At 39.9% G+C, this 11,870-nt stretch overlaps 4 protein-coding genes across 6 annotated transcripts; 3 read left to right on the forward strand and 1 right to left on the reverse strand.

Annotated features, from left to right (window-relative positions):
- Positions 14 to 4,251, forward strand: LOC104792196 (protein REDUCED WALL ACETYLATION 3). The gene is made up of 16 exons (XM_010518284.2): positions 14 to 383; positions 680 to 771; positions 860 to 997; positions 1,111 to 1,167; positions 1,247 to 1,319; positions 1,512 to 1,670; positions 1,819 to 1,968; positions 2,086 to 2,341; positions 2,512 to 2,627; positions 2,714 to 2,800; positions 2,914 to 3,002; positions 3,100 to 3,162; positions 3,246 to 3,302; positions 3,392 to 3,488; positions 3,571 to 3,730; positions 3,839 to 4,251. Exons 1-15 carry the CDS (start codon positions 351 to 353, stop codon positions 3,724 to 3,726), a joined length of 1,623 nt encoding a protein of 540 aa, XP_010516586.1. The 5' UTR covers positions 14 to 350; the 3' UTR covers positions 3,727 to 3,730; positions 3,839 to 4,251.
- On the reverse strand, positions 4,286 to 7,136 carry LOC104792197 (chlorophyll a-b binding protein 1, chloroplastic-like). Of its 2 annotated transcripts, XM_019246911.1 has the most exons (2): positions 6,678 to 7,136; positions 4,286 to 4,816 (listed from the first exon to the last, which is right to left on the reverse strand). In XM_019246911.1, the coding sequence occupies exons 1-2, from the start codon at positions 7,080 to 7,082 to the stop codon at positions 4,424 to 4,426; spliced, it is 798 nt and encodes a 265-aa protein (XP_019102456.1). In that variant the 5' UTR covers positions 7,083 to 7,136; the 3' UTR covers positions 4,286 to 4,423. The 2 variants fall into 2 exon arrangements, with proteins under 2 accessions (XP_019102456.1, XP_010516588.1); XM_010518286.1 differs by lacking the exon at positions 6,678 to 7,136 and having other exon boundaries at positions 4,286 to 5,275.
- On the forward strand, positions 5,797 to 8,710 carry LOC104699228 (chlorophyll a-b binding protein 1, chloroplastic-like). Of its 2 annotated transcripts, none has more exons than XM_019246909.1 (2): positions 5,797 to 6,664; positions 8,583 to 8,710. In XM_019246909.1, the coding sequence occupies exons 1-2, from the start codon at positions 5,868 to 5,870 to the stop codon at positions 8,584 to 8,586; spliced, it is 801 nt and encodes a 266-aa protein (XP_019102454.1). In that variant the 5' UTR covers positions 5,797 to 5,867; the 3' UTR covers positions 8,587 to 8,710. The 2 variants fall into 2 exon arrangements, with proteins under 2 accessions (XP_019102454.1, XP_019102455.1); XM_019246910.1 differs by having other exon boundaries at positions 5,798 to 6,668; positions 8,587 to 8,710.
- LOC104699229 (agamous-like MADS-box protein AGL29) lies at positions 11,221 to 11,845 on the forward strand. Its single transcript, XM_010414563.1, has one exon. It carries the CDS (start codon positions 11,300 to 11,302, stop codon positions 11,843 to 11,845), a length of 546 nt encoding a protein of 181 aa, XP_010412865.1. The 5' UTR covers positions 11,221 to 11,299.

An 11,870-nucleotide genomic window follows, 5' to 3' on the forward strand; every position in this document is an offset into this window, starting at 1 on the left:
AAAAAGGAAAAAAAAAACGAACGGACCAGAAAAGAGCCATCGCCAAACCAACAACCGTTCGTTCGGGTGAGCTTCGAGAGAACGACGTCGCACCCGCCATTTTCTCCAGCCTTGAAGCAATACCTTCTTCACTCCAGATCTCTTCTTCTTCTTCTTCTTCTTTGCTCGCACCTTCCCTTCCTGCTCTACACCTAGGGTTTCGGATCCTGTGGCTTATTAATCTAGAGGTCGAATTCGATACCTTAGATCTGACGGTGAAGTTGGGAGTCACTATCATTACCTCTTCCCGATCTTTTTTTTTGTTTTGTTTCCCAGTGTTTGATTGAAGATCCCTCCGTGGATCCACTAAAATGGCGGATTCTGAGCCAATTACGCCTGGTCAGGTACGCTATCTCATTGTTTTCCAAGCTTCAGTGTCTTCTTAGTTTCATTACTTTTTTGCGAATTTTTCTTCCACGGATTCATAGATTTGGTATAAATAGTATTGTAGTTTGAATGTGATTCCTACTTCGTCGTTAGGTTGTTGAGTAATTTAATTAACAATCTTGGATCAGTTTACTATTGTGATCAGGTTTTGTTACTGTGTTCATATGTAGTAGCATTCAGCTTTGAATTTGAAAATGCTTCACACTGGAGTCCAGAGATTTGGTTTGGATGACCACCAACTTTTTAAATGCAGGTTTCGTTTCTGCTCGGAGTCATCCCTGTCTTCATTGCGTGGATATACTCAGAGTTTCTAGAGTATAAGAGGTCTTCATTGTACTCTAAAGTGTATGTATTCGGAATATATATTAAACTAAACGGCTCTCTTGCTATTTGTATCGGAATTGTCAGTAACCTTTGTACCTCTTTCTTGCAGTCATTCAGATAATAATTTGGTTGAACTAAGTGAGGTGAAAAACAAGGAAGATGAAGCAGCAGTTTTACTGGAAGGAGGTCTTCCAAGATCTGTTTCTACAAAGTTTTATAACTCACCTATCAAAACAAACTTGATTAGGTAAGTTATTAGAGATTTCTTCTTCTTCTTCTTCTTCTTTTTGGTTCCGTTGAGTTGAGTGATGTGATGTCTCAACATATAAAACTAAACCATTTACGTTTTTATACTTGTAGGTTTCTGACGCTGGAAGACTCTTTCTTGATTGATAATCGACCAACCTTGAGAGCGATGTAAGTTCCTAAATTTTATCAGAATGGATTTTATGCTGATCATCATTCTCCCTCATGACCAATATTGCTTCTCTGTCAGGGCTGAGTTTGGGGCGATTCTTTTTTACTTTTATATTTGCGATCGAACAAGCTTGCTTGGAGAGTCTAAGAAGGTGCCTCCTTTAAACTTAATTGATGAAATTCCCTTTCTCAGTTTCAACTGGTCTTTAAGGATCTAAAACAATATGTATAATATATAATTCACAGTATGTCTTTAAATAGTTTGAAGGTAGAAAGCTTACATCTCAGTCTGAAAATGGTTTTGCAATTGATGACACTTCTTTTCATATTGTTTCCATTTGCAGAATTACAACCGCGACCTTTTCCTCTTTCTCTACTGTCTTCTCATTATAGTGTCAGCCATGACGTCCTTGAAGAAACACAATGACAAATCACCGATAACAGGAAAGTCCATTCTGTATCTTAATCGTCACCAGACTGAAGAGTGGAAGGGATGGATGCAGGTAACTGATTCCATCTTTTCTCAGTACGTGTCCGTTAGCTTTTCATTTTTTTTCCCGCCTCTACTTCGCAGAGTACATCCGAGCTTCTTGGTTAGATGTTTTTGATTACAACTGTTTTTATGCTAATTTATGATTTGGGTCTTTGTAGGTTTTATTTCTGATGTATCATTACTTTGCTGCGGCTGAGATATATAACGCAATCAGGGTCTTCATCGCCGCCTACGTCTGGATGACTGGTTTTGGGAACTTCTCTTACTACTATATTAGGAAGGATTTCTCTCTAGCACGATTCACTCAGGTCATATCAACAGTTTCAATTGCCACAGTGAATTAGTTTACCATGATATAAGCTTTTACGAAGCATATGTTTCTTTATATGACTCAAGATGCTCATGAATACTTTTACTTCTTCCAGATGATGTGGCGCCTTAACTTGTTTGTGGCGTTTAGCTGCATTATTCTCAATAATGATTATATGTTATACTACATCTGTCCAATGCACACTCTGTTCACTCTTATGGTGTATGGAGCCCTTGGTATCTTCAGTCGGTATAACGAAATACCATCAGTAATGGCTGTGAAGATTGCTTCATGCTTCCTCGTGGTTATCGTGATGTGGGAGATTCCTGGAGTTTTTGAGATTTTCTGGAGTCCACTAACATTCTTACTGGGTAAGTATCAGACCTTTCTCATATCTTATTCTGATTTCGGTATGGTCGACTGCATATCTGTCTCGTGCTAAAACAATTTTCCTGTCAATGTGTTTGGATGCCACTTAGTCATTGGGATTAGTGTTCTTGTATGTTGATTAACATTTAGTTTTTTCTTTTTATAACTACAGGATACACTGATCCAGCTAAGCCAGATCTACCACTTTTACATGAATGGCACTTCAGATCCGGACTTGACCGCTACATTTGGATCATTGGAATGATATATGCCTATTTCCATCCCACTGTAACTCTTGAACCTATGGCCCTGTCGTTTCTTAATACTATCTCATGGAATGTACCATTAAATATCTGTCGACATTTCCATCTCAGGTAGAGAGATGGATGGATAAATTGGAGGAGTGTGATGCCAAGAGAAAGATGTCGATAAAGACAAGCATAATTGCAATTTCCTCATTTGTGAGTTTGGCTTCTCTCTGGCTTTATGGATTTTATGTATTTGATATTATTCTGATGCCCAAGTTGGTATTTGACATTATTCTGATGCCCAAGCTATCCCTTGTACTGTTCAGGTTGGTTACCTATGGTATGAATACATCTACAGGCTTGACAAGGTTACATACAACAAATATCATCCCTATACGTCATGGATTCCAATAACGTTAGTATCGAAACCCTTTTCTGCCACCTAAAACATCAAATCATGAGATAGTAATCCATTTTGGATTCTGACTTTAGCTTTGATTTTGTTGTCTCAGTGTCTACATCTGTCTGCGCAATTCCACACAACAGCTACGAAATTTCTCCATGACACTATTTGCGTATGTGTCTCACTCTTTCAATCAATCTTGATGTTTATTCTGAACTTGTCTTTAATAAGACCCAACTGTCATGCTTTTCTTAGGTGGCTCGGCAAGATTACTCTGGAGACTTATATTTCTCAGTTTCACATTTGGTTAAGGTTGGCGAAAAACTGTTTTCTTTCTCCCAATTAAATAGGCAAGAAACCATTTGTCAATAATTTACGAATGAAATTTACATGTGCTGCAGATCAAATGTGCCTAATGGACAGCCTAAGTGGCTATTATGCATCATTCCAGAATACCCAATGCTCAACTTCATGCTCGTTACAGCCATCTATGTCTTGGTAAAGCAATAGTAGAATCCATGAGTAAACACCCTTAATCCTCTCTACGTTATATAGATTGTAATACGTTATCTTTCTTCAGGTGTCTCACCGACTATTCGAGCTTACGAATACATTAAAATCCGTGTTCATACCTACAAAAGACGACAAGAGGCTGCTCCACAATGTCCTCGCTGGAGCTGCCATCTCCTTCTGTTTATATTTAACTTCTCTCATTCTTCTCCAGATCCCACACTAACCATGTAAGCCCTTTACTCCTCCTGGTCTTGCAATCATTGTGTGAGGAATGTGCTCGCTTAGAAAGAGATACAACTCCCGATTGACATGCTAGAACCACTTTACTTTTACAGGAGGGACTATAAACATGTCGAAAGCAAGCTGCACAGATGTTTCTATGTCAAACTTGCTAAAATAGTTACAACACACGTCTCATATCTCATATCTCATATCTCATATCTCATATCTCGACAATAAACATTTGTTTTCAAAGATCAGTATTTTTTGAAGCTTGCCAAGTGAAGCATCTTTTGGATATAATTAGAACGAGAGAAGCTTCAGAAAGAGTGAAGAATCTTCTCGCACTTCGACGGCATCATCTTAGGACTACTTGTTTGTCTTCTTTCTTATCTCTGTTGTAATTTTGCTACAAGTTTATAATATATAGTTTCATTTGCCTTTTGTTTCTCCGTGTTTGGTAGATTGTCCAAATACAGAACATATATCATCTGCAATTGCGTGAATTTTACAAGAATTGGTAGTACTATTCAATTGAGTCTTTAGATAAAACACCAACACAGTTAAGAGAAAAAGAGCTTCGATTTCTGATAAATCATACAAAAGATACGACAATGGAAATTTCACAAATTTTTACATAGGAAAGATCACAAACAAACTCTCTTTCCCTGCTCTCATTCACATAACAAAGCTTATCTCGCTCACTTTCCGGGGACGAAGTTGGTGGCGAAGGCCCATGCGTTGTTGTTGACTGGGTCAGCCAAATGGTCAGCGAGGTTCTCCAATGGTCCCTTTCCGGTTACGATGGCTTGAACGAAGAATCCAAACATGGAGAACATAGCCAACCTTCCGTTCTTGAGCTCCTTCACCTTCAACTCTGCGAAAGCTTCGGGGTCAGTAGCAAGACCCAATGGGTCGAAGCTGCCACCTGGGTAGAGCAAGTCCTCGGCTTCTCCCAAGGGGCCATCTCCGGCGACTCTGTAGCCTTCGACAGCTCCCATGAGGATCACTTGAGTAGCCCAAATGGCTAAGATGCTCTGAGCGTGGACCAAGCTCGGGTTGCCCAAGTAGTCCAATCCTCCGTCGCTGAAGATCTGTGAACCGGCCTTGAACCAAACAGCTTCTCCGAACTTCACTCCGTTCCTAGCCAAAAGCTCAGGGAAAACGCAGCCTAGGGCTCCGAGCATGGCCCATCTGCTGTGGATGACTTCTAGCTCACGGTTCCTGGCGAAGGTCTCGGGGTCAGCGGATAGACCGGCGGTGTCCCATCCATAGTCACCGGGGAACTCTCCAGTAAGGTAGCTCGGTGGCTCGCCTGAGAACGGACCCAAGTACTTGACACGGTCAGATCCGTACCATGGGCTGCCTGATGGACCCTTTGGCTTGGCAACAGTCTTCCTCATGGTCACACGGCCGGTTCCGAGGACATCTGATGCCGCGGGCTTCACAGCCTTTCCGGCGAAGGCAGGGGAGGACAGAGCCATGGTGGAGGAAGCCATTAGAATCTTTTTTGTTTTTTGTTTTTTTTTTTTTTGTGACTGGGTGAGAGTGATTGAAAATGGTTGGCGTATAGGTTAACTTTATAGCAATCTTGAGAGTAAGGTTTGTTATCTGTGAAGTATCTGTATCTGTTTACTGATTGGCTCATGAGATTTTGGGTTTGTCTTTATCTTGTCCTATGTGTCACTCTTCTGATCCATAAGCTTTTTTGCTAGATTCTTATTAGCTGCAATGGAGACACTTGTGATTTGCCCACTGGCAATTTTGAGTAAACTTTCCAACTAATAAAAAGGATATATGTAGAAATAATTCCATTTTTTTTTTTAAAAAGAATCGTAAACTGACATGTACGTTAAAACACGATTCGAAACGGATAGAAACACGTCAGATTGACACGTGGCACGCCTTCAATGGGTACCACAATATGCTAACACAACTCTACGAACTCCAAACAAGACCCATTGATGCCAACAACCAATAGGAATCAAGAACTTGATGATCTCCCGAGATAAGCAACTTAAATCCTCGAGTTTTAAATTTTCATTTTTCACATTATAAATACCCTAAAACATCACAGTAACAGAACCATCCAATTCATCACAACATCACCTAAGAACCTTTTACTTGCACCACACTATAACTGCAATGGCCGCCTCGACAATGGCTCTTTCCTCTCCTGCTTTGGCTGGAAAAGCTGTTAAGCTATCTCCGGCGGCCTCTGAAGTTTTTGGAACTGGCCGAGTCACCATGCGCAAAGCCTCCAAACCCACAGGTCCATCCGGCAGCCCATGGTACGGATCCGACCGAGTCAAGTACTTGGGTCCGTTCTCCGGCGAGCCACCAAGCTACCTCACTGGAGAGTTCCCCGGTGACTATGGGTGGGACACTGCCGGTCTATCCGCCGACCCCGAGACCTTTGCAAGGAACCGTGAGCTAGAAGTTATCCACAGCAGATGGGCCATGCTCGGAGCCCTAGGATGCGTTTTCCCTGAGCTATTGTCTCGGAACGGAGTGAAGTTTGGAGAAGCGGTTTGGTTCAAGGCTGGTTCACAGATCTTCAGCGACGGAGGATTGGACTACTTGGGCAACCCAAGCTTGGTCCATGCTCAGAGCATCTTAGCCATTTGGGCTACTCAAGTGATCCTCATGGGAGCTGTCGAAGGCTACAGAGTCGCCGGAGATGGCCCGTTGGGAGAAGCAGAGGACTTGCTTTACTCAGGTGGCAGCTTCGACCCATTGGGACTTGCTACTGACCCCGAGGCTTTCGCGGAGTTGAAGGTGAAGGAGCTCAAGAACGGAAGGTTGGCTATGTTCTCTATGTTTGGATTCTTTGTTCAAGCCATTGTCACCGGAAAGGGGCCATTGGAGAACCTCGCTGACCACTTGGCTGATCCAGTCAACAACAACGCATGGGCCTTCGCCACCAACTTCGTCCCCGGAAAGTGANCTGAAGATCTGGGAACCGGCCTTGAACCAAACAGCTTCTCCGAACTTCACTCCGTTCCTAGCCAAAAGCTCAGGGAAAACGCAGCCTAGGGCTCCGAGCATGGCCCATCTGCTGTGGATGACTTCTAGCTCACGGTTCCTGGCGAAGGTCTCGGGGTCAGCGGATAGACCGGCGGTGTCCCATCCATAGTCACCGGGGAACTCTCCAGTAAGGTAGCTCGGTGGCTCGCCTGAGAACGGACCCAAGTACTTGACACGGTCAGATCCGTACCATGGGCTGCCTGATGGACCCTTTGGCTTGGCAACAGTCTTCCTCATGGTCACACGGCCGGTTCCGAGGACATCTGATGCCGCGGGCTTCACAGCCTTTCCGGCGAAGGCAGGGGAGGACAGAGCCATGGTGGAGGAAGCCATTAGAATCTTTTTTGTTTTTTGTTTTTTTTTTTTTTGTGACTGGGTGAGAGTGATTGAAAATGGTTGGCGTATAGGTTAACTTTATAGCAATCTTGAGAGTAAGGTTTGTTATCTGTGAAGTATCTGTATCTGTTTACTGATTGGCTCATGAGATTTTGGGTTTGTCTTTATCTTGTCCTATGTGTCACTCTCTAATCCATAAGCTTTGTTTCCTAGATTCTAATCCATAATCTTGAGAGCAATGAAGACACTTGTGATTTGCCCACTGGCAACTTTGAGTAAATTTTCCAATTAATAAAAATAATTCAACTTTATTTTTAAAAAAGAATCATAAAATGACGTGTACCTTGAAATTACGATTCGAAACGGATAGAAACACGTCAGATTGACACGTGGCACGCCTTCAATGGGTACTACAGTGTGCTAACACAACTCTACGAGATATCTAATTTATCTAACACCGAACTCAAAACAAGACCCACTGATGCCAACTCGGCAAGACAAAAGAATCTAAGCTCAAAAATGTCAACAACCAATAGAAATCAAGACCATGATGATCTCCCGAGATAAGCAACTTGAATCCTAGAGTTTCAAATTTTCATTTTTCACATTACAAATACCCTAAAACATCACCGTAACAGAACGATCCAATTCATCACAACTTACCTAAGAACCTTTTACTTGCACCACACTCTTAACTGCAATGGCCGCCTCTACAATGGCTCTCTCCTCTCCTGCTTTGGCTGGAAAGGCCGTTAAGCTGTCTCCGGCGGCCTCTGAAGTTTTTGGAACTGGCCGAGTCACCATGCGAAAAGCCTCCAAACCCACCGGTCCATCCGGCAGCCCATGGTACGGATCCGACCGAGTCAAGTACTTGGGTCTGTTCTCTGGCGAGCCACCTAGCTACCTCACTGGAGAGTTCCCCGGTGACTATGGGTGGGACACTGCCGGTCTATCCGCCGACCCCGAGACCTTTGCAAGGAACCGTGAGCTAGAAGTTATCCACAGCAGATGGGCCATGCTCGGAGCCCTAGGATGCGTTTTCCCTGAGCTATTGTCTCGGAACGGAGTGAAGTTTGGAGAAGCGGTTTGGTTCAAGGCTGGTTCACAGATCTTCAGCGACGGAGGATTGGACTACTTGGGCAACCCAAGCTTGGTCCATGCTCAGAGCATCTTAGCCATTTGGGCTACTCAAGTGATCCTCATGGGAGCTGTCGAAGGCTACAGAGTCGCCGGAGATGGCCCGTTGGGAGAAGCAGAGGACTTGCTTTACCCAGGTGGCAGCTTCGACCCATTGGGACTCGCTACTGACCCCGAGGCTTTCGCGGAGTTGAAGGTGAAGGAGCTCAAGAACGGAAGGTTGGCTATGTTCTCTATGTTTGGATTCTTTGTTCAAGCCATTGTCACCGGAAAGGGGCCATTGGAGAACCTCGCTGACCACTTGGCTGATCCAGTCAACAACAACGCATGGGCCTTCGCCACCAACTTCGTCCCCGGAAAATGAGTTTAGTTTGTGATCGAGTTGTGTGTATCTGGTTTGTTGAAACTTGAAAATATGATGCTGATTTTATCTCTTGTAAGTGTGAATTATTTAAGAAGCTTTATGATATTGATGGACCAGTCACTTACTACTGTGCAACAGCATACTCTGACCTAATTCGTTGATCTTACAAAACATTTCATTAATTGTAAGAAAATTGTCAAAGACTTTGATAATGTGATTCGGAGTCTTGAAAGCATTTTAGGTCTCATGGTCAACGTTCTTGTTTTAGGCTCCTAAATTGAAGAACATGTATGTATAGATAGGTTCAAGGTGACTATATACTCATAACTCATATTGAGGGTAATATCCTCACAAACCTTTGGTCCTCATGTCCTTAGTGTGTGTGTTTTAAGGGTAATATGTAACTCCATATCTTTACAAAACATATTCCACTTCACGTATGTAATATGTTTGAGATTTGTTGGTGAGGAATAAAAATATACAATAGTAGGATATCAGTTTCTTTTCTTCCACTTGCTCGGAAAGGTTAGATAATAGAGATTTATTGGTTTTCCTCCTAATCAGAAAAACTGGTTCACTTTTATATCAATTTCAATGGATTTACTTTCTTTTGTAAAATTGTAGTAAAATAACCCAAACTAGTATCATATATAATTAAAAACTTCGATCAATACTTTATAGTTTGTAACTTCGAAATTAAAGATTTGTAAAATCTCAAATTTTCTACTTTACCGCCCTAACAAAGCTGCCGCCCACAACCTTTTTTCCTGAATAAAGGATGACATTAACAGAAACAATGCAGACATTAATTTGGTGATCCCAATTATTAATTTGAAAGTACATTTGGTAAAATAACTTTTTATTTGTAAGACTTAGATAATTAAACATTTATCATTTGAATAAATATCAGAATTTGAAGTTATTATTTGTAATATTCAAAAACATACTTAAAATAATTCTAAAAGAAATTAGCATTTAAATATTTTAGATACTTTTAACTTACTAAAAAGAATCTTATAAATCATGTTATTGAGAGGGTTAAAACTTACATAAATATGATTCTATAGTTTTTTACGGATTGGTCTACTAAAATACACAAAATATTTTAGTTTGATATCAAATGAGTTAACTAGATGTGTTACGCCAATCCTAACTGGTAGCAAACACAAAATATATAATCCATCTAGAATTGTAAAATCTAAATATTAATTGAAATCTATTAAAACAAACACAAAAAATACAATATATATTTTTTAATAATTATTAAAAATTGTTTTTAGTAATTATTAAAAAATTGTTCGGCGATGTACGGCAGGATTAACATTATCTTATAACATTAAAGAAGGGTCCACAAATAAAATCAATACAAAGAATAACGACCAGAATATAATAAAAATTCTAAATTTGAATTTCTTTCAATTACATACAGAAAAAAAAAACTAATTAGCTGTCAAATAAAACAAAAAGAATTTCTTTCTAAATATATGACATTTTTATTCTTTATAAGGCAATGAATCCCACATTTTGTCTATGTTTTGAAGGGACATTGTTGAAGGTCCATGGATGTTTGAATACACAATTAGAAACTATTCGATAGTAAGAAAAAAATGAAAAATTTTAAATATTCGTGGATGTTTTGAACACACAATTAGAAACTTATTCAACGCACACATAAGGTAATTCAAGATTTTCAATTAAAACTTCCTAAATATGCACTCTTGTGTATTCTCCTCCTCCATTACTCTATATATGATACTCTTCTTAGGCTCCATGAAAATTCTCCACCTCCATTACAAGTTCAAGCCACAAAATCTTCTTCTTTCACCAACGTATTCACTTTCTTTCACAGCAAAAAAAAAAAAANTATGATTCTATAGTTTTTTACGGATTGGTCTACTAAAATACACAAAATATTTTAGTTTGATATCAAATGAGTTAACTAGATGTGTTACGCCAATCCTAACTGGTAGCAAACACAAAATATATAATCCATCTAGAATTGTAAAATCTAAATATTAATTGAAATCTATTAAAACAAACACAAAAAATACAATATATATTTTTTAATAATTATTAAAAATTGTTTTTAGTAATTATTAAAAAATTGTTCGGCGATGTACGGCAGGATTAACATTATCTTATAACATTAAAGAAGGGTCCACAAATAAAATCAATACAAAGAATAACGACCAGAATATAATAAAAATTCTAAATTTGAATTTCTTTCAATTACATACAGAAAAAAAAAACTAATTAGCTGTCAAATAAAACAAAAAGAATTTCTTTCTAAATATATGACATTTTTATTCTTTATAAGGCAATGAATCCCACATTTTGTCTATGTTTTGAAGGGACATTGTTGAAGGTCCATGGATGTTTGAATACACAATTACAAACTATTCGATAGTAAGAAAAAAATGAAAAATTTTAAATATTCGTGGATGTTTTGAACACACAATTAGAAACTTATTCAACGCACACATAAGGTAATTCAAGATTTTCAATTAAAACTTCCTAAATATGCACTCTTGTGTATTCTCCTCCTCCATTACTCTATATATGATACTCTTCTTAGGCTCCATGAAAATTCTCCACCTCCATTACAAGTTCAAGCCACAAAATCTTCTTCTTTCACCAACGTATTCACTTTCTTTCACAGCAAAAAAAAAAAAAAAAGTCTCTATCTCTTTATTCTTAACGTTTTAGCAAACAAATGGGTCGGAGAAAGATCAAGATGGAGATGGTTCAAGACATGAACACAAGACAGGTTACCTTTTCAAAACGGAGGACAGGTTTGTTCAAGAAGGCTAGCGAGCTAGCCACGCTCTGCAACGCTGAGTTGGGTATTGTTGTCTTTTCACCGGGGGGCAAGCCTTTCTCTTACGGGAAACCGGATCTTGATTCCGTTGCAGATCGATTCTTGAAGGAATATGATGATAATGATGATTCAGATAGTGGCGATGAAGAAGGAAGAGGTCGTACTAGACCTAAACTGAAGAGGATGAGTGAACGTCTTGATACGCTCAACCAAGAGATTGAAGCTGAGAAGAAACGAGGCGAAAAGGCTCAAGAGAAGCTCGAGTCTGCTGGGGATGGGAGATTCAAGAAGTCCATCGAGGCGCTTACTCTCGAGGAACTCAATGAATACAAAGACAAGCTCGAGACAGTCCATGATAGGGTCCAAGGTGAAGCCAGTCGCATTCAGGCTTCGTCTGATCTCGTACTTCTCTCCAACGATAAGAAGAGCGGACTTGTTTAAGTTACATTCTAATTTTGTATCAGCC

This window comes from Camelina sativa, chromosome 6 (assembly GCF_000633955.1).
Source record: "Camelina sativa cultivar DH55 chromosome 6, Cs, whole genome shotgun sequence".
Lineage (NCBI taxonomy): Eukaryota > Viridiplantae > Streptophyta > Magnoliopsida > Brassicales > Brassicaceae > Camelina > Camelina sativa.